At 38.8% G+C, this 22,724-nt stretch overlaps 1 protein-coding gene across 2 annotated transcripts in view; it reads right to left on the minus strand.

Moving 5' to 3' along the window:
- PDE8B (phosphodiesterase 8B) overlaps positions 1-22,724 on the minus strand; it is a 79,030-nt gene that overhangs the window by 12,799 nt on the left and 43,507 nt on the right. For both annotated transcript variants that reach the window (XM_069776290.1, XM_069776289.1), the window contains exons 5-14: positions 22,293-22,350; positions 17,168-17,256; positions 13,298-13,376; positions 12,737-12,877; positions 10,924-11,012; positions 10,210-10,270; positions 5,351-5,393; positions 2,383-2,460; positions 1,403-1,479; positions 28-192 (exon numbers count right to left, since the gene is read on the minus strand). In XM_069776290.1, coding sequence (XP_069632391.1) covers positions 28-192; positions 1,403-1,479; positions 2,383-2,460; positions 5,351-5,393; positions 10,210-10,270; positions 10,924-11,012; positions 12,737-12,877; positions 13,298-13,376; positions 17,168-17,256; positions 22,293-22,350 — 880 coding nt within the window. The remainder of the gene's footprint in view (positions 1-27; positions 193-1,402; positions 1,480-2,382; positions 2,461-5,350; positions 5,394-10,209; positions 10,271-10,923; positions 11,013-12,736; positions 12,878-13,297; positions 13,377-17,167; positions 17,257-22,292; positions 22,351-22,724) is intronic.

The following is a 22,724-nucleotide window of genomic DNA, read 5'->3' on the forward strand; positions in this document are numbered from 1 at the left end:
AGTTTCATCTTTACTAATTTTACTCACAGTCATAAGACCTCCAACAAGATCATTTGTGTGAGGATCTTCATCTTTGGTACCTAGCTGAGGGGAGTAAAGTTCTGTTGTCCGCAGGATTTCCAGAACTCTGTCCAAGGCTTCTGCTACTGTGATGGGGCTGTTTTCCTGGGCAGCATTAATGATGTTAATAACCTGAAAGCAGGTTAAGGAGACAGATGAGAAAGACTGAATGGCACTTTTGTCTTTTCTTATTACAAAATCTTTATTCTTGGCTTGATTATGCTACTTTCCATTTAGCAAATGCCATATAATTCCCCCCAACCCTTGAAGTGCAACTCTGAAAATGTAAATTTGTGCTCAGATTCCCTGGTATCCATCTGCTATTTATAACTGGCAAACTCCTGGGAAGTGAAAGCAGAAGGGTCTGAAATATCTGAAATAGTTGCAGGTGGGTAGACCAAAAACTAGCCATGTCCCAGTCCTTCAGCATAGCCAGGCTGCTCAGAAGCAATCATTCAGTCCCTAGAGGGAGAAAAAACAAATGAACAAACTCCTGGATGCGACTCAGATACCCTGATATTGGATGCAAAGCCTTAGTTTTCTCAATGTGAAAATGAAAGACAGAGAGCAGAAACAGGTGGGCCATGGTTAAGGGAGAAGAGTATGGCTCTTCTTTGCCTCCCACCTTGTGTCACAGCTGCAATCTGGGAATGCAGCAATAGTGCCAGGACTGAGAGGGAGAAAGCCCCAGTGCTGTCTTCTCCAGCAACCAGAAGTGGGGGCACTACAGGCCTCCCTGTGGATATGCTTGGGGAGAAGGAAAAGGGAAGGAGTCAGCTGATCTAACAGGCATGGTGGTGCTAGGAAGTGAAGACCTTAATGATAGGAAGAGAGAAGATGGGGAGAGAAGAAAAAATAGTTTGAGGGTGGGAGATAGATGGCAGGCACCCTAGTTTGCGAGACAAGTGATTGTGCAGCTGGTTTGCAAGAGCAGAGTGTATAACATGGATAGTGAAGAAAAGACTGCAGGCAAGTGGGGGACAGAATATGGGACAGGTGCTCCCTTCTCTGCATGCTATCTTACAAATATCAATGGTAAAAGCAAAGGTGAGATGGGAAGAACATGTCCTCCTACAAATGCATGGCTCAAGAGAGCAGGGTCCCCTTCCTGCCACAAGCAGTGCATCTGGCAAGGACATCCTTTCCCCTTTTTAATATTCTTCCTTATGACTAGGATTTAGGATGACACAATGAGATGCAGTAAGTGGTAAGAAAAAAAAATTATTTAAATTATTCTGTTAAATACAAGGTGCAGGAAACCGCTGGATGTCCTGCCACAAACTTCCCTATGAGAGTAACTCCAAACTCTGAGTTTGTGGAAAAGGCGGTACTCAGGACTCACCTTTGTGATAGGAGCTTCTATTGTCATCGAGTGGATCCTTGCCATGGAAGAGTACCGTCGGGTCTGTAAACCTGGAGCTGCCATTAGAGATAGCACTGTTTACATGCCACAGAGTGGAAATCAAATGACAGCATTTAAAGAGTGCAGAATGCTGTCACTGGGAAACAGCACGACAGAATCCAGCCTCATCTCTTATTTCTCCTGTGTCTCCCCTCCTGCAAGTTCTTGTTTTACTGCTTCATTTCTTGCACAGTTCACTACCTCCTTTGCAGCCACCCCTCACTTCTGCTGTCAGTTTTTCTGTCCATCCTTCACTTCAGCTATACTGAAGTGGAGCTATACTTAAGCTATATTATACTTCATGCCCAGTACCTGCCACTATCCCTTTGTTTGCAATGGATCTCTGTCAGACACAGCTCCTCCTGTGAGAGTATGTGTGTGCGTGTGTCCCTTGTCTCAGTGATACATCTGCTCTAATGGAACCTGTTCCTCATCCCCATAAGGTGTGCTTCTCTCACTACATACTGGGGCAGAAAGAAATCTCTGCCACCACCATCCCAGCCCCAGCAAGCAGTCACAAATGGGATCAGGAGCAGAAGTACTGCCCTCAAGTAACCAGCAGCAGTAGATCCCTTCATGTCCCATACTAATGAAAACAAAATACTGGTTCAGGAGCACAAGCTGCAGCTTTCCAAGAGAGGTGGAACTAACCCTTCACCATGCATTCTTTTAGCAGGCTGCCCCCATCCCATGGCACAGCCACTCCTCTCTGTGAAGGCACTGCGTGCTGCTATGCATTGTGTAGTGATGCTGAGGCACTGTTTTGCAAATCAGAATAAAGAAATTTTATAGCAGTTGTAAAAAACTCGAATTTAATCAGCTGTGAATCTGTCTGGTTCCTCTTTCATTCTCCATTTTTATTGCCTAAGGCAAGTCTGTTCTTTATTTACAACATCATTCTTGACAATTTACTTTCTTACCATCACTACTTTGAGACGTTATTGACTTAACATCAATTGAGTCTTTCCGTCTATTCTTGCATTTGAAGGAATGGGATTCTGTAAATACAAGCCAAAAGCCTTTAAAATGCATCAAGTAAGACCTCTACAGAGTTGCCTCCCTGTAAAATTCTGGACATTTAATTAAATTATCTTAACAATACCACATAAGTAGGGGAGATATTGTAATCTGTGCACATCAGAACAAGGTACTTGGTGTCTATCAGTTTACAGCAACTTGTCTAAAGTCACCTGGAAAGCTGTTTTGCAAGGAAGTCAAGATACCTTATGAAACAGAGGACTTGCTTCACCTAACTTTAGCTCCCTAAAACCAGCAGTCTTTCAGGCTGTCTTTCTCTAAGACAGACCTAAAGATCATGCTTTAAGAGAGATGTCTCAAGCAGGCAGGTTGAACCCCTCCTGCAAGTCCCTTTTGCTCTCCACCAACCACTGAACAAGCCTGAGTTTAACTGCCTAGAAGTTTAGCCAAGTGAGAAAAATCCCATCTCAGTCTACACTCTTCCAGTCCAAGCACAATTCAGACTCAGGCAGCTTTTGCTTTTAATTGCAATAATTTTTTGTACCCCGTGTTTAAGAAGAATCCAACACACTGAGAATTATTATAAACAATCAATTCAGTTGTTGTGAAAATTAACCATGCACCAAGCTGTCATTCTTGAAACTGCCATTTGCTAAAGCAAAAGAAATTGTCACATCCAGACAAATGCAAAAGCTGGATAAAATGCCTGGAAAGACCGTCAAAAAAAGAAAAAAAAAAATCTGGTAAAGTTTCATTTCCCTCCAAAACATTACAGTCTGCACTCTGCCTTATGTTTAAAAACAGCACCCGTGTGTTTATCCACCTTCTTGCAAGAGTCTCTATAGTACCTATTCCCAGAGTATCTGAAATTCCACTCAAAGATCAGAGACCCTAGCAAGCTTTCACAAGGAGATAATCACCATGTGAAGAATCAGAAATATCATAAAACTGATATTCCCAACATAAGGACCAATTTGCATAACCGTGTTACAATACAGGGTATATGCAGCCTGTCCTTAGCAAAAATAAAATGTTAATATACAATTCTCCAGAATTAAAAATATATCCATCTTAAAAACTACTGAAATACAGTTTCTGTCTTAATTCTTTTCTTTACCACAGCTTGTCTTTACAAGACAACTTGGGTCTTCTTATTTTGTTGTAGTCCAGACTGGAGAAATTGAAAGCATTTTCCTCTGTTGACACCTAAGAGTGGGGGATAACTAATGCATGTTAAATTATTTTATTTATTTATTTGTTTGATAGGACTCGTCTTTCAAAATCCTTTCCTGCATTAACATTTGGAGGAGTTTAACATAAGGCACTTCAATGGGATCAAACATTTACACATAAACATAGCTGCGAGTGGCAGTAGCTGACAGGACAACTCTCCTTGTGTTAAATACCAACTAGCAAGCTGGAAACTTTGCTAGTGCCACCTAGAGAGTTACAGGTGCTTAAGAGCTACTATGCCACACTACAATTTCAGCTGAAAATATTTAAATGCCTAAATAAAAAATTTTCCTTCACCTGTTGAATGGAATGTCTTCCCATCCAGATTTGTTACAAATTACACCATTGCAAACAGCACAGTACACATGGATTATTTTTCTACATTCGTCACATACTGGTATACGTCCATGGCTCTGGGAATTTATTCTTGGACCACAACCATGGACCACAGAGATGGAACCTACATCACATACATGTGACTCTAAGGTTGCCTGCTTTCACTGCACCACTGTCATCAACATGGCTTCGTGGGATGTGGCTTCCCAGTCTTGCCGAAATCTGTCACAATAATGAGCAAACCTAAATGCCCCACATAATCTGTAAAACACATTAGTGAACTAGTAACAACGTGTTAACTAGTAAGAAGTGTTCTTCAGCTTAATTCATGTGTGTTCTCACCTTCCTGTTTGCAGGAAAAAAACAGTGAGAAAGAAAAAACTGCGTTTATTACAGGGTCAGAGAAGCAAGCAGTTTAACACGCCGTGGATCAGTTCTGATGGCAGCAATGGTAATGAGAGCAGAAAATGTAGGGCACGTCAAGCAGTCATTTCCCATGCTCTTGGTATGTTATATACTCCTCCCATGTGAAAATCAGAAGCTGCTTGACATCGTACAGCAATGTTGTCCAGTGTTTCATAGTGGGAAGAGCCTCAGGTACCAGAAGGTAACAGAGCACAAGAACCTGTTCACTCAGAATAGGACAGCAGTGCTGCATCTGGCTCAGATCACTAGAATCACAAGTTTAAAATTGGCCTTTAGTGCGTCCTTCCTAAGGGAAAATTGTTACTCCAAATATTACACAGCATTGGAAGAAGAGATTATCCCCTTATATTCCACACTTTTAGTCAAAAGCTATCTGCAGAAGTTACTGAGAGCTTGAACGTGCTGTGTGCAAGTAAGCAAACCTGCCTGAGACACAGGGCAAAGGTTGTGCAGCCACGCTTCAACAACTCAGCCCTGACAGGACATGATTAGCTGTAGCCTGGACACTACAGACAACTGTCTTAGCCCTGTGCTGTGGCCTGCTGACAGGTCCTGAACTTGAAAACGCTAGGGCAGATCTGCTGGCAAAAATCAGAGCAGTTCCACATTAATTTCAAACACAAAGGGGTGCCGAGGCACACCAGCTTCAGGATCAGACATGGTGTTTTAATACAACGAAGAGCAATGCATCTTAACTCTGAATGCTCGGTGGGAGCTCTGCACAGGAGATTGAATTATTAATGATGGCTACAAATCCAATTCGTGGTGCGACATCAGAGCAGCTGGCATCTATCATTGGCCATCTGCTCTGACCACGGACTCAACAGAGGGAAGAGACAACATTTCATACCAGCAAAGAATCCAGCCATGACTTCAAGCACAGTGGTATATAAAGGTAAATGAAAGTATTCTAACCTGACTGATAATTGTCTCCTGTGTACTTCTCATCATGGTAACTCTTGTAGAGCCGAAGATGCACCAAGAGTAAGATACATATGTAAGGAAAAAGAATAGAAAAAGATTTTAAAAGGACTACATTCAACACTGTCCTTATCCAGCATTTTCTGTTCAGTTATTTAAAAAGTGTTTGGCAAAGACTCTTTTTTAGGTGTAATTAGATGTAGAGAAATAATATGAAAGTAAACAGATATGCAATGCAGAAAATTACACATACAATAGTGCTTTTAGGTATTAAGTTCCTGCTTAATGCCTGTGTCTGCCAGAGAACTGACATTCATTTTTAGATAGTGTTTTAAGTGCAAATTGCATATGAATCTGAAAGATTCCAGGAATAAAACACAAAAAGAAAAAAAAAAAATCCTAAAATGTTCATTTTTGCCTTCTATATGGTAATTTAAAAACCATTTTCTTAGTACTATCTAATCTAATTGTGCATGCATCCTTTCACGGGTCACTGATAAACCAGACTTCAAAAAACTCGGTTACAAAAACAAGTCTCCAGCAACTGAAGGGTAGAGGTAGGTGTCACCCATCAGAACTTTATTTCCAAGTAATTTTTAATCATTCTCATGAAGGAAAAAAGTTAAACACAAGATCTTAATTATTTGTGCTTCTGAAACATCTTGGGTAGCTCCACCAATAGATATTTCAAACTTTCTTAGAATTTAAATATGATTTTTCCACCATCTTAAAGTTTACAGCTATTGCTTGGTCTACAATAACACAGGTTAAATGCTCCTCTGCTTTTCCATCCTGCTCAGAAACGAAAGCACAGTCTGTCCAATACCTGACAGTTTAGTATCTGCTAATCACTTCACCCAGTTCCTTTGTTACATGGTTACAAGAAAGTATTTTGCTGTTCATAGGAAAACTGAGTAGAACTTTCAGTTCCTCAAGTCTTCCGTCTAAAATTAGTACATGATGTATTACATATAGCTAAGAGAGACATTGAAAAGGGATAAAAATAATGCAGTACTTTTTTTACTGTAGTCACTGGAGAAGATACACATACCCTCTACTTCAGATGAATAAACTTCAGTGCTTAACACTGCACTTCGACAAATTCATTACACATCACATTTAGGAGTCCAGTACTGTCATCTAATCTATGGTGATTGGTCCCTCTGACTAAAACCATCACCTGCCTATAGCAAAGCACTAGATTGCATGGAAGTATGAAATACATGGTTGCAACCTGTGAGTTAAAAGGAGAGCACAGCAAGGTTGCACTTTTGTGCTCTTAGCATCTGTATCAGTTTGTGACAGTGCACACTGCAGGGTCCTCACAGGGATTATTTAGGAAAGAAAGGAAAGGAATGATACAAATTCTCTTTTCCATCATTCTTGCACACCTTGCATCTTTTTTTCTTTTTTGCTATTGAGGGGGGGAGGGGAAGACAGCGAAAGGGAAAGAGAAGAGAATGGAAAGGAAAAAACCCCAAAATTCAGGAGTGGCTTTCTGTGATGAAAAGGAAGAAGTAAAAAAAAGGGGGGGGGGGAGGGGGGAATCCTGCACTCATGCTCCATATAAATCTTGTTCAAAGGAGTGTAAGGAACAACTCTTCCTCCAGCAAACCAGTTTTAAAAGCTGGAACACCTTTTTTGTAATCATGCAGGAACTCTCAGAGAAATAATCTCATTCAAACAGAGTAAGATCAAGGAAGCTCATCAGATATGGTGCAGTGACACAAAGCATCTGAACTGCTCATTCTGGTCCCAAACTGGAGCTTCTCTCAAGGCCCATGGATATAGCTCTGTCTACTGCACACTGGCAGAAAACATTGTCACAGTCCTCTAAATGCTTTACTGAAAAAATAAAAGAAACCACATTTCAATTCTGAATACTCCTCTCAGCCCTTCTGCAGGCATGACCTGAAAGAGCCATGTGATGTAAGTTATGAGGGCAGTTACACAGTTAATCTTGGGCCAATACATTCCTAAGAGGAGAAACACCACCTCTGCTGTAAATCTATGAATGTGCAAACACTGGACTCCATCCTGCCAGGTCTCAAATTGACAAAGGTAGCATTAATCATTACCTAGGTAGGCTTCAGTACACAGGAATAGTCACATGAAAGTCAACCCCCATTCATAAATCTTCACTGTAAGAATACTTAATGCACTCTTAAATGTTTTTTTTTTTTTTTGGTGCATAAATCTAACATGCTTAATTTTTGTGTGTGATAAATCTGGCACAGAAATCCATGAAGGTTCCTACACAGTGATCTCTAATCATACTGTGGTATCCCTTATGGAGGCAGCTGGTAATGACAAAGAACACATCTACATTTTTTAAGTTGAAACAATGCATAACAATGTAAGGAAGTTTCTAACTCTGGATACGGTGTCTGAATGCTGAGTTCAAGCCATTTATAATTATGTTGATACAGTGAAACATTAGATATTGACATCAAAATTTGAATCATGACAGATTTTACTGCTCTGTAACTGAATAAATAGTTTGTCTGATTTCCTTTTATCCTTCCATAAAAATCATCTGTGGCTTGGAGAGAAACCTAATTTTTTTTTATGGTAAAGAAAAGTTCTACTGCTGCAAGTATTCAGGCATGGATTTTAGGAAAACTGCAGTGTCCAAATGTTGATCAGGATTGATACCATCACATTAGTATTGCTACGAAAATAACTCTAAAAAGTCTTATGAATATAATACAGATATTCCTATATGTCACCATCACTGCCCATCTTCAATGAAAAAGCCAACCTCAAACCAAAACCACACCCAAACCCCCAAAATTCCAAGGCACTGTTTGAATTTTTCATGCAATGCCAGAGCACCTAGTGCTCTACTACAGGCAGGAGATATTTCCACCACAGAAGTGGAACAAGGTGATTACCTAGTTCTGTTGGACGCACCTTGTTTTTTCCCCCCGGACCTTAAATCTCCACAGACCGTGCTTTCTGTTAGGCTGTGGTCTTTAACCTTTGTGGTAGATTTCTGTGTCTGTGGAGAACCCTTCGAAGGCCATATTCCCTGGGCTCATCAAATGCGTAAAGCTCCCTAGACCTATAGCGTGTCGCACTAGTGCTGTATTTATCCATAACCACTCATGAACCAATACTAAAAAATGTGAATTGATGCTTTCCAACAGTGTACAGTAGTACAGAGAATATGAATGTGGCCTTGGACACAAGTCCCTAACTAAAATCTGTTTCTTAAGCTTACTGGCTTAGACAGCCCAATGAACGGGGCAAAGAAAAACAGAAAAGGACTTTTATCCATATTCCTACAGCTGCTTTTTACAGATGGCTGCAGGTTTGTAATTGTTTTGTACTCATTATCTTGCACTAAGTATCATACCTGCACTTCCCTGTACCAGTCTTTCAGTTGTGTGTATATTATAGAAAAAACGTCAGATTGTGTATCACTTTCAAATCAACATAAAAGCAGCTATAAATGAAACAATAACGAGGTTTAAATAATGAATTAAAAAGAAATACATGTAACTTTAGCACTGCTTCTGTTACAAAACTCTCTTGAACTCTAGCCCGAGCAGTTCAAAACATCCTGCTACTGTAAATGATATTAAAATCCATGTTTTAGTTCAAAGATGAGGTCAGTTTAGAACATTTTGAGCCTTGTTTTTCAGTGATAATCCTTCAAAGTTCTTCCAAAAGTTGTGCTGATTTCTCCCTTGACCTGTTACTACCCGCCCCCAAAAACACTTCTGCAAGGGGGATGGTTTCAACAGTTAAATTTTACAGAATACCAGCTATGAATTTCTTCCAATAGTAGAGGTTTTCCAATAATGTGTTAATATTCTGTATTGTTATACTGAAGAAGTGGAAACAAGAAATAGTAGTGACCTTCTAAATACCTTTTAGAATACCTTTTAAAGTGTCTTTACCCACATCATGGAAAAAAGCACATTAAAATTAAATGTTAAATTTAAATTAAATTAAATATTAAATAAAGTAAATAAATTTTATTTATTTAATAAATAAATTAAATACATTAAGTAAAACAAGACACATTACCCCGTCCCCTAAAGAACATGGAAACATACCATGTTTCCCAAGCACATCCCCAGTCTAAAATGTTGCCAGCTACTTCCTATGCTTCCCATTTTCTATCTCACCCCTACAGGCTAAAGATAGATTTCACTCCTTTGCTCACAAAAGTCCAAGCTTCGTTACTCTGCAGGCTATGTACTAGAGTATTTTTGAGGCAAAGCATGGGATATGATCATTTGCTTCAGGCACTTCCAAAGGGAGGGGACCAGGAGCAGGTGACAGCAAAGAGCTTTGTTGCAGGACCTGCTCGGGTGGCCATGTGTTTGGAATGCAGAGACCGGGGTCAACTGCTACTGCTGGTTTACTTGGGTGATGGCTTGGATTTACCCCCTTCCACAACACGTGTTCTGAGGTGCATGCAATGTCTCAGGCCCTGCATGAAGGCTACAGTTCATTCAAGTACCTCACATTGGCAAACCTTGTGACAGCTCACCATAAGTCACTATTAGACATAAGTATACCAGATCAGACTGGCAAGAGCAGCTCTAGAAAAAAGCCCCTGAACTCCCTTTGGAGTATGGTCTGTGTTGCTCCACAGTATCATGGACTTAACTGTCACATCCACAGTCCAGAAAATTAAAGCCTTTCTTTCTCTGCTCAGTAGTCCTACAAAAGGAGATTAGCCAGTGCAAATGCTGAAGTTTTCTTGTTTGTTCCAACAATCAATGAGAATCTCATCGACAATACAGATCACATCTTCTTGGAAAAATACCAATTTCTAAACCAAAAAATATCAGCTTACTAAAAGCTATGAAAATTATGGCATGAAAGACATACGATACCTGTTTGTTGTTTTCACTGGCATCATGCAGCCTTTTGAGGGACACAACGTGTCTTATTTTCCTAGCAACAGAAATAATAACTTGTTACCATATCAAATGGTAAAGACAAAAGCAAAGTGATACACCGCTGTTTTCTAAAGCAGAGGTCTCCATGCCCTCAGGAAACAAGATACCAAACCCAACGCCAAACAGACGACGCTCTCCTTCAGCGTTCCAGCTATGTTTTTGTTCCAGGACACCTGATCCTTTTGCTCCTGCAGGAAATCATCTGCACATCTGGGAGCAGAATCTGGCAACGTGCCCATACTACACTGCAAAGGTGCAAGCACATACAAGCATGCACACAAACAAGGGTATCACCCAGCTGCTAATCCTTCCAGCTGAGCAGGTAACAGTTTGGATTCTGTAGAATAACTTCATAAAGAAATGCATGGTAACATGAACCTAAATGTCAAATTGCAGGTGTAACAGTGACACTATTAATGACTTTACAGTTCTTTTAGCCAGCATATGACTGGACCAAAATGGACAAACATCAGCAAAGAACATGACCTTCTCAACTTTGCTTATTCTTTCCACATTGCTTGAAGTCTGCAGTTACATCAACACCCTGCTACTAAATACATGGAGGTTCATGTCAAACTTACAGATGGGGAAAGCAGAGAGAAGGCCCTAAAAATCAGAAAGTAATTATGTTCTGGACAAGTTAGTTACCCTCCTTGACCGATCACAGGTGTTATCTTCACATGCTGCTGGATACTGTCTCCTGATTTTCTTCTTGCGTAGTAAACACCTTGCCATTCCTAAGCAAACACACAAACACACACAACAGAGACAGCATCTAAGAATACATAGCTTGCAGTCAAATATTCATTCATTATTACATAGTCCTTATGTAGTAAATAATTACATATTATTTCATGGTTGTGTTTTTTTAAATAGTGTAAAATCTATTAATACGGAGTAGCACATTTAACAGGCATTTGCAAAGGTAAGGAGAGTGTAAATATATTTTGCTTTTGAGAGAGTATACAATTTTTACAAAGAACTTTAGGAATCATCTACTTTGAGGGGTTAAAAACATTCTTGCTAGGTACCATCATAAGCAGTGGTGGCTGCAACACATCCAGAGAATATTTCCCTTGGGAGCAGCAGAACAAAACTCTGTGCTGAGCACCATTCAGCTTTGAAGTTGTCAGTCATTAAGCAGCATATATATGCTAAATTTCAGAAGCCCTTGACCTAAGGATGTCCTTCAACTAACCTCAAGTAACCAACAGCCTATTCTCACTCCATGACTGGTTTTGCATGACCTTGGATATCTGAGACACTCTAGATCAGCAAAAGGAAGAAATAATTTCTTCATGGCATCTTTTATCCTGTTCTCCCATGCAAATGCCTATTTCTCTGACCAGCCACTAAACTTTGCTCTGACCCCACTGCTACAAGAAAGCATCGAGAGGACTGCAGGCTAACCAAGAGCCATATATGCACCTTGCTTAAGCAGTCCACTGATGCAGAGATAAAAGATATCCTCCAGTATGGATTGGAGAAGAAAGGAAGATAAAGCAGAAGGCTTCTCTTTCCTTACCACCTCAAAGAAGAGAGATTTTAAGGAGGGAACTACATGGCAGCAGGGTAGGACGAAGCTGGAAAATGGGTGGAAGACACTGTCTCTGTCACAGACAAAGACAGATGGATGCAGAAGACACACAGGGTCTTTGACCATGCAGTGCTAGCAGCTGGGCAGCCTATATAAATGAGGAGAAGCAAAGCAAAAGTGACCTGCAGGCACTGCTAATGAACCAAGGTGAACCCACGAACAACTCCAGACAGTGACCCTCAGAGCTCAGATAATTTCTGGAAATTACTCAAAGGTTCAAGAACCTTCCCCAAAATTCATGAAGCAGAGCGTGAGACCAGGGAAGGGTGAGAGGTACTTCTGTGACCCACGGGAGATAGGATAAGAGACTGTTGCATGTATTAGGGGAACACATCGCCAGGAACATGTAGCGCTTTTATGGCCTGTCACCACCATGACAGGAGTTCACATGCAGATATTCCAACTATAGTTAGAAAAACAAATCCCACCAGGTGCTGATATATTTTGGTGCTTAAAGCATGCAGTCAAAAAGGCTCTGCAGTTATCACAAGAACAGTTAAACCTTTTGGTTGGATGATGCAGCCATCTGAGAGCCTGTCTGAGGGACAAATTGTTATGTTCCAACTAACAAAAGCTCCATGGTCTCTAAGCAAAACAGAAACACAGAAAACGTTCTTATATTGATCTGAAGCCAACAGATCGGTAGAGGAGTTCAGTCAGATCCTAAAAGCAAAGCTAAAGAAATCTGTAGTCACTTGTCTGAGGCATGGGCTGTTGTGCTCTTAAGACATATGAGGAGCAGAATTCCGGTCTTATATGTGCGCTTATGAAAACTAAACCTTGTGTTCTTAAACCCAGAGCATTAAAAATAAAGCAGAATAGAAATCTGAAGCAATTTTGCAAGAGTTTATTTTATTTGCTTACCTTTCCTCTTTTAATAAATGTGTTGATGGTGTCTAAAAGGTCTGCACAGTTTTTATCACTTTTTGGTAGTTCAGTAAGTTCCTTGCCAATAAGCTCTCCCTTGTGATACCCCATCATCCGTTCAAAGGCTGGATTAACATACTGCCAAAACAAAAGTACTTTAGGATAACATGAAAAAGAACATACTTAAAGGAAAATTACTCACATACAACTGTCAAAGTGTTACAAGTTATACATCTAAAGCCATAAGCACACATCTCTACCATTCAGTGTTTTTCATGTAAAAATACTATGTAATGGTGAAACATTTTATTCAAGTAAGAAGCTGAACCCAAAGGTGGTATGTAAACTGTTATCAGAAGGCACAAAAAGAGAGCAAACCTCTTTACTGTACAAGTTATATAGTTCTGCTACAGATTTCATGCTGGTTTTACCAAAAGCAACATTACTTCACTGAAAACTAAAATACTGAAATAGAACAGAAACTACTGAGCAAAGATCTCCTTGGAGTTCCTCTCTCCAAGTTCTACAAAATAGTTAACTTCCCCTCCCCACCCCTACCTGAATGACATGATCTTCACTGGTTATTTCTATAGCTTCCTGACAATGGTCTAATGCCGTGAAGACTGCATTACAAGCCCTGAAATTAGTAAATGATTCACATTAGTTTTATTGTTAGAACATTTTGCTCACTAAAAATACATTATTATATTGTACTTATCGGTAGATGAATCACAAAGTAGCATGTTGTTTTGACTAAACTATGTAATTATCTCCATTATTACTTTTTTCAGGATATTCAGCTTCAGACATCCCTGTTAACGTGTTTTTACTGCAGATCACATTGTAAAATTGCTCATGGGTATTGTAGCACCTTAATAGTATACTTCCTTCTCCAAACATGCTCTAGACAGCAGGAACTAATAATTAGCAGTAAAAATAACAAATGGCTGTTACGTCAGAATAGAAAGTTTTGTGATCATTAAAGACAGGGAACACAAAAATCACCACAGCAGATATATACAAAGTTTTTAATACAGCAAATAGATTGGCATTATGAAAGAAGTTGTAATACGACATAATTAAAGGAAACAATTTAAGCCCTCTCAAAGTCCTAGTCAGAAAAATATCAATTTTCCTGATTCCAAGTAATAATGCAGTGACTTGATTTCCATACACTCCAATCTTTATTAAGGGCCAAAATGATCTTTGTTTCCCATTTTTTTCAGGGCTGTCCTTGAACTAATGCAGGAAAACAAAAACCTTACCTTCTTGCTACAAAGTTTAAATTGCTTAAATTATGATTTACACAGGGTGGGATTAACATTAATGCAGGCTTCTAATACTATAAAGAAAAAAAAATTATATATAGAGAGAGCACATACTAAAAGAAACAACTCAGGCATACTTGCTTTGATAGATGTCAGTACTTCATCTTTGATTTGGACTAAACACAAACTAGTTATCCTCTACGTACCTCTCATTGCAGGGAGCATAAATGCACCATGCATGAACATTCTTGTATACAGTTATTACCTAAAATGAACACCTTGCTCCTAGTCTGCATAGTGGGGTTTGAATTAATATCGATGACTAGAGAATTAAGAAGTACGGGACATCGCTAGTTCTGCTCATCATGGAAGTAACTCAAAACCAAATAGGATACACCCAGAGATATACACAGAGACATAGACACACAGCCAAGTGGATTAAGATTTGTAGGGAAAAGTCTTGTGTACAGAAGACGAAAGCAGTATTTCAGCTCATACAATAAAAGGAGCTTCCAATGTAATTTTACAAGTGATTTTCTAGCAGTCCAAGCCAGCTCCAAAGTGTGATTTTGTGCTGTGTGAAACAGCTAATTTATCTCAGTGATAGATGTCTGTCTGGTACACCAGCTGCTAACAAATGTCATTACATAAACTTTCTGCAAGAAAACACACAGCTATGTTTGCACTATTCAAACCTTAGTATTTTCATTTGATCTGGCAACCAAGCCAGCAAGATTACAAGCTTAAATGGCCCATATCCTTTTTGATTAATACACACCTCCCACAGATGTCCAACCAAGCTTCAAACCAGAAGCAGGTACATGGAGGAGCGGAGTCCCCGCTTGGAATGGAAAGACACTTCTGACCACTGACATGACCTTATATACTGCTTTCTTGGGCTGGTCTTACTTTTTCTCCATGTTTCTCTTGTATCTGAACACCTGAAATATCCTGGTTTTAATTCCATTGACTAACTTTCTGAAAATATTTTCTCTTCCCTTTCACTTTTACAAAGCTGTAAAGAAGACCTACTGAGACAGCAAAAAGATCAGAGACCCAGTGGGATAGACATACAGTGCAACACTTTTTTCCCCACTTAATTAAACCACATGATGAAAACAAATTATAACCAAAGAACATTACCAAACACTAGTTCTGTTCAGTTTTTAATGGAAAATTCATTTAGAGTACCTGCCTAATCAGGCAAAGGTAGGGGGAAATCCTCTGTTGCAAGACATCAGCTTCTCCAAGTTACAAATATGCCTCTTCAGAAAGTTTATCTTTTAAAAGGCTACTTCATGCGCCCAGATGTTAGTACAAATGTTGCTTATAAGCACTAGGTGCGTTTATTACATGGCAAGGGGTATTTAATTATGTAACTATCTTGGGCCTGCATCTATTAAACTCTTTAAACTACTTAGATATTCTGGGACTGCACCTGGCAATGGCGATAGAAAACCCCAAAATACCACCTTTTTTTTTCATAGTATTTTGCAATGCTGCCAAGAGTTCCCAAAACAGTCATGTTCAGAGGTGATATGAATATATATACACACATAAATATATATAATGTATATTATCAATGTACAAAAGACATGATAACACAGGATAAATTTTAGATAACGTTATTATTTACATAAATTAAAAGGAAGTAGGCTCACAGTTTATGTAACTGCATTCAAGAGAGCAAAAGCAAGCAGAATTACAAGTGGGTGGTATACTGCTTTTTCCATAAACAATAGGGATAAAAGAACTGTCAGTAGATGAAGTGCTGCTGGGGACTGACATTGTTTCCTTCCAATTTTAATGAATTCTAAGATTTTTTTGGTGATGGCTATAAATAAAGTTGCAGAAAAATGTGGTAGCCAATATGAATCATGCTCCCTGTGTTGGAGTTTTAATTATCTGCATTCATAATTGATACTACTCATGTAGAGGTGTTCAAACTATACTTGCATTTAGTTCTTGAAATGAAACGTAAGCTGCAAGCATTGTGTGTATGAATGACAGTTTAATCTTTCTATATAACACTGATGTTTCTGATATATGCTGACTTAATTCAGAAGTCACTCATGTCATGTTACATTTACAACTGAACAACAAACCAAGTCAGAACTACCGTAACGCCTAATTAACTTCTAAAATTTCATAGCTGCTTTATTTTCCTGCTGAGTTTTGCAAAACACCTATTAAAAATTGTGCGAGCCCAAATTCTATTTTTTTTTCTCTGGAAATTTTACTGTGGTTGCATTCTGCATGCACAAACACATAGTCACTTGAACATGAAGTTACTTTGCAATCAGTTTGCAAAGAAAACCTTAGAAAAATCTACTTCTTAAACAGAGACACTGAAACCTGCAAAGAAGTGATAGTATTTTCTGTAGATGGAACTGGAATTAATTTATGACACCCAGGGAACTACAATTTCTCTGCATGACACTCAACTTCAAGTGCTTTTTTTCCATATAGTTGTATTGCAAACATATTTACATGCATGTATAAGCACCTGTATTAAATACAAAATTAGTCACATTAAAGAAAAAGCGATAAGGGAATGAAAGTAATTTAATTTCTCACCAAGATAAAAAACTGTGCTCGTGGTCCGCCAAGTCTTGCCCAAGCAAGAGAAAAAACTCAGGGTATGAAGAGCTGGATCAAGATTGTGTTCAGCTCAAGCTATCAAATATGAAATCTCACACGCATGAGATCAAGAATGACTTCATGAAGTTTTACCATCATGTAAATTTGCAGCTGAAGTCATCGTTCTGCAATATTTCTGCTAAGGGATCTTACCCTGACTGTAATGCTGGTAGTAATGGCTGCTATAACATTGCCAAATTCAATATGGGCACTTCAAGACATGGGAAACAAGCAAGCATCAGAATAAAGGACATGTACTGCATTTTGCTTTAAGGAAAGCAGTCATTTAAACCACCAGTGAACGAAACATAGACAGACCAAGCTTTCTGAGGGTACCAGACTAAGGCACTTAAATTTCTCCTTTACAAAACAACAGAAGAAGGAAATAAGGGTATAGTATATTAGTTAACATACAGATGCAAAGCACATATATGCGTAGCTGGGAAGAAGCAGAAAGTAACCTGATACAATTATGTAGACGAAGTGGTTGTTGTTTGCAGTTTCTTACACTTCTACATACCGTAATTTGAACTGAGATCGCACTTCCCCATGTTCTATTTGAACCAGTTCATTGTAACAAGCAGTTATGCTGCTATTCTCCATGAATTGCTGGAAGACAAATCAAGAGTGCATGAAATAGATTGGAATGGTTTTAAACTGTTATTTCTGTTCCTGCACCTAAAACTCTAACCTTATAAAGAGAGCTGGCATGAGTCCAGCAAAGGGCCATGAAGGTGATTAAGCATCCTTCCTGTGAGGAAAGGCTGAGAGAGCTGGGACTGCTCAGCCTGGAGAAGAGAAGGCTCAAGAGGGGATCTCATCAAGGTATATAAATATCTGAAGAGAGAGTGTAAGAAGACAGAGCCAGCCTCTTTCCAGTGGTGCCCAGTGACAGGCCCAGAGGCAATGGGCACAAATGGAAGCACAGGAGGTTCCCTCTGAACATCAGGAAACACTTCTTTTACTGTGAGGGTGGCTGATCACTGGCATAGGTTGCACAGAGGGGTTGTGGAGTCTCCATCCTTGGAGATCTTCAAAAGTTGTGTGGGCATGCTCCTGGGCAACCTGCTCTAGGTGGCCCAGCTTGAGCAGGGAGGTTGGGCAAGATGACCTCCAGTGGTCCCTTCCAACCTCAACCATCCTGTAATTCTGTAGAAATAAAAAGCTGTAGTGGTACCTTTTGTGTTCAGTAATCATCTTTTCCCCAGGAATGATTTTCTAGTTCTTAAGAAAACATGGCTATCTAAATACAAAGCAAGTATGAAAATATGCTAAAACCTCAACTGTGAATTTTCCCATTTGGTTTTAGCAACCCAGTTAGAAACAGATAATCTAAAAAAACCCAAACACAGTCTCACACAAAACCATGAAGTATTGTCTTGATGTTTCATTTCGAACATCTGTCATTAATTCGGAATAGAAATGGAATACCATAGAGACATAAAACATTCATGCTAAAAAAAGAAAAAAATATAATTAATTATATTTGGCATTTCATTTGTTTTCAAGCAAATATTGCAGCTGAAGCTCAGAAGGTGAATTAACTTTGCTCCACAAGTAATCTCACTGAGCTGTCACTGTGAATTCAGAAGTGCAGAAACCAAACTATTATATACTCCAGATGAGAGAGAATGTCCTCTCTTTTTTAGGCAAAGGTAGTAAGCTGAAAGGTCTTGTGCTTGGTCCTGCTGAAATCAGAAACTTTATGTTGATACAAAAGAAGTAGATTCTCTGACTTCAGTTAAAGTTTACTACTCATTAGTAAACTTCTGCTATGAAGAGCTAAACCACTCCTTTAGAAATACATGCACTGACTCTAGTTTTTACAGAAAACACCCTGTGTTGTCATTAGTTCTCACAGCACAGCCACATGCAGAGTCAGAGGCAGCACTCAAACCTCCAAGGAACAAAGAACGGCTTTTAAGAAATCTACACCTCTCCACTGCATGAAAAATTGTGTTTTGGGGACCAATGGCTTAATCCTAAATTGCCAGCAAAATGTAAAAAAGTAAAATTAAAAATAACTGTTGACATGGGTCTGCTCCACTCCTTAATGTTAAAATCTTAAAATATTTCTGTAACTCCTATTTCACACACTAAGTGAATGCATGGAAAACCAGAAGACACAATATCAAGTTGGCAGAAGCAAAGGTGCAAGTGATGTTGTGTTTTTGCATAACAAACTGTCTGCAGACAAACTTGTCTTCTACAGCACTGTAGATTTAGGTTTTCAGTTTTAGGGTGCTCTTTTAAATATTCAAATATGCTTGTGGTAAATTTAAAACAATATAAAACCAAATCTATCAGTAATATACAATTTAGCAATGATGGCAACCTATTTTACAAACTGAACTTACTAGAACATACTAAAGCTCTTTATAAACTGAATTTTAAAGTAGTGCTGTTTACTGACAAAATTTAACCACTACTGCTTATTGACAAAAATCAACTACTATCTCAGCACAAATCTTTGGCTAAGAACCAAGAATTGCAGCTTGTTGAAGGGCTAACCCTGCTCTTAACTGTTGTATAGTCTTCTGCAGATGCACAGAATATCTTTATTTAAGTTTATAGTACTAATGCCATTCATTCACTGGCCCACTGAGAGCTGAGAAATCAACTGGGACCTGAAAAAAGCAGGAAACATTTCCTTTTTCTAATCTGTACATCTAAATGAGGCACAAGAAGATAAAGATCTATTATCTCTCAAATATTAGAAGGCAGACAGCAATACTTTCTTTTAAAAAAGTTTAGTAGTTATACAGTACATTTTGATTTAACTAACATATATTCTTAAATTACATTTTACTTCTTTGTAATTGGATCCCACTGTCGTCCTGTACAGAACTTGACACAAGCCACAAGAGTCATCAGCTAGTAGGAATGCATCAGTCTTCTTGCTTAACAAGAATTACTAGGTTTAATATTAAAGATTTATTTTGCTGTAAACCAGAAAGTTTTAATAGTAACCGGTCAATGAGAATCAACATTTGTTTAGGAAAAGAAGTAAAATTCAAAAGCAAGACAAGATTGTAATTGAGTAACTGCAAACATTAAGGTCCCCTGTTGTCTAATTTAAATCATAGTTAAAAATCAGTCAGGAAGCCAAATCATTTATTTAAATTAGTCCATCCTAAGTAGGCCATCACTATTAGATTCACGAGGCTGAGGGGGAAAAAAAAAGTCAGCATAATAAATGTACTGCATTAACAACACCATTAATACACAAATACAAAAGCTGTTAATGATACAGGGGAAAAAATCAGAAGATATAATAAAACAGACTTTTTTGAGAAGGAGGAAGAAAAAACAGAAATAACTCAGCATAAAGAAAAATGCCAAAGGGATGTATAGAATTAACAGAAAAGAGTCCTGAAATCTCTCTGTTCATAAGATCTTTTAGTGATCATAGTGATCCAGATGTGGATAGTGATCAGTCAGCACTGATTTCATTAGAAGAAACGAAAAGTGATTTCTTTAGGACTACTTACAATATATAGTATAGGCACACATAAACTTAGAAAGATATTACTCTAACATAAATACACATGAAGGCAATAGAATATTTTAAAGCAGAATAATCAGCTATTCACTGCACAAAAAAAATTTATGGTTATTTGCAAGAGTATGGCCCCCCAAAAGGATTAAAGGAGTCCTTTGGAATCTTTAGATCCAAACCTGATGTAAAAAGTCTGGGTTTGTCTACAAAACTCTACAAAAAGGTAACAGATGAATTGGCTAGAAGCTCAGACTCTTTACTAATCAAGTTAGAGATGCATTTAGAAGACAGCCATCACCAGACAGAGTGATTGCATTCAGTGTTTTGCCAAGGGAAGAGGAGGAAGATGATGAGCAAAAATAGGACAAATGCTGATACAATGAATAGTGATAATGCAAAATAAAGCTACCAGAAAGACTGAGCTGTAAAAATAAAAACAGTGAAGAGAAACTTATAATTTGAACAGATATGATTTTCCAAAAATAAACTTCATTTTGCTGCTGAGGAAGAGATTCCCTGCAAATATTGTCTCTCTGTTTGAAGAAGGGTATTTTGAAATCTTTGTGTGTGTGTGGTTTTTTTCTGTTAATGGATTTAGTCCCTACTGACCCCATCCAAGCAGAAGTAATTCCTATGTCCACCCCACTGTGAAAAAAGGATCTTTGACATCAGATGTGTTTTAAAGGCTTGAAAATAATTCCAGTAGGGTATTATTATATCATGAAAGCTCTCTAATAAATTTGGGACAGCTAGAGGGAATGGTTAAAACAGCTGTCAGGTAGGTGCAAAGAGATTTTACTTTCCTAGGCAGACAGTGTGCCACTGAAACGTGTCTCAGAGCTGCACAGTGTCTCCTCTGTCTCTACTCGGTACTACACCTACAGTTATAATTACCCCACAAAACATATTGCCCTGCATTGTTTTTAAATGAAACACCAGACTTGAGAAGAAATAAAGATTTCTTTGAAAAAATATTAAACTTTTTTTTGGGAGAGAGAGAGAGATATGGAGAAAACTACACTAAGAAAGCACTGGCATTCTTGGGCTGACCTTTCTTTTAGTCTCAACTTTTCCAATTTTTGGAGCATCTAAGTGCTTCAGAAATGCGTTTGCCTTTAATGCTTTTGCTCCCACAGTACACTTGCCGGAGAGGCAAGATCTATTACCTCTTTTTGGAGGTGATCTGCAAATGATTACTCTGGTGCATGTTCTGCTTTGTAAAGAAACTCAGGCTAAATATGAGCTAGCTCAGACACTAGACTCAGTATGAGCATATTAGCATGAGATTCTGCCTGGGTTAACTCCCTTCCTTCTCTGGTTTTCCTTCCTACAGTTAATTGTCCTAACTACATTTAGTTCATTTTCCCTAACTACAGTGTCCACTGATGTTCTTCTACCTCTTCAATACAAACCTTCCTTTTGAACAGCTAACTTCAGTATTACAGCTGATTTATATTACATTAACGTAACATTAATATCCATCCAAACCTACTCACACAAAGGCTGGAAGAGGGTAAGTAACTGAACCTAGATTTTCAGAGCTGAGAACTCCTGCATTTCTGCTCTCTCCTACAAAGCTATTTTGAGAAACAGTATGAACAGTTCTCTTCCCTTCTGCTGCCTGTACAGGAGAGCCTCTAATGCTGTCTTGAGAAGAACAGGTGCAAGCCAACACAACAGACCTCATGGGAAAAAAAAAAACCTTCTTCACATCAGGAGGAGATGGACTAGGCTTGTAGTGCCTTTAGAAGAGGAATCCCACCAGTCTGAGACACACAGAGATGGCTGGGTGACTAGTTAGCACGCTGCAATATGCAGCATACATTAATCAGGGTCCCCCATAATAATTTTCTAAATGCAGTCATAAACAAAACCCACTCACCCACCACCCACCCAGATGGCAAGAAGTTAATCTCAGTATTCCTGCTTATGCTGGAAGGATTAGCTAGATCACAGATTCTCTTACTTCATATGCTTCTTGGATACACTGTTGAAAAGAAAAGAATACCCAACCAACTGCCACTGGTTTTTCATCAACAAATTTTTGACAGAAGCAAATGTATAGTTTTCAATTTGAGGAAGTAGAAGTGGCTGTGATTTACGAAGCAATCATGGTTACTATATTAAATATGTAATTTATACATACCCTATCAAAGCCTGCATTAAGAAGGGGAAGAACAGAAGTCTCTTCTTGGTCAGCAGATCTACAAAACAAAATCATAGAATCATAGAATCGTTTAGGCTGGAAAAGACCCTTAAGATCATCAAGTCCAACCATTAACCTAACACTGCCAAGTCTACTGCTAAACCATGTCCCTAAGCGCCACATCTACACATCTTTTAAATACCTCCAGGGACGGTGACACAACCAATTCCCTGGGCAGTCTGTTCCAGTGCTTGACAACCCTTTCAGTGAAGAAATTTTTTCCTAATAGCCAATCTGAACCTCCTCTGCCACAACTTGAGGCCATTTCCTCTCATCCTACTGCTTGTTACTTGGGAGAAGAGACCAGCACCCACCTTGCTTCTGCCTCCTTTCAGGCAGTTGTAGAGAGCAATAAGGTCTTCCCTCAGTCTC

The sequence above is a fragment of the Haliaeetus albicilla genome, chromosome Z, assembly GCF_947461875.1.
Source record: "Haliaeetus albicilla chromosome Z, bHalAlb1.1, whole genome shotgun sequence".
NCBI lineage: Eukaryota > Metazoa > Chordata > Aves > Accipitriformes > Accipitridae > Haliaeetus > Haliaeetus albicilla.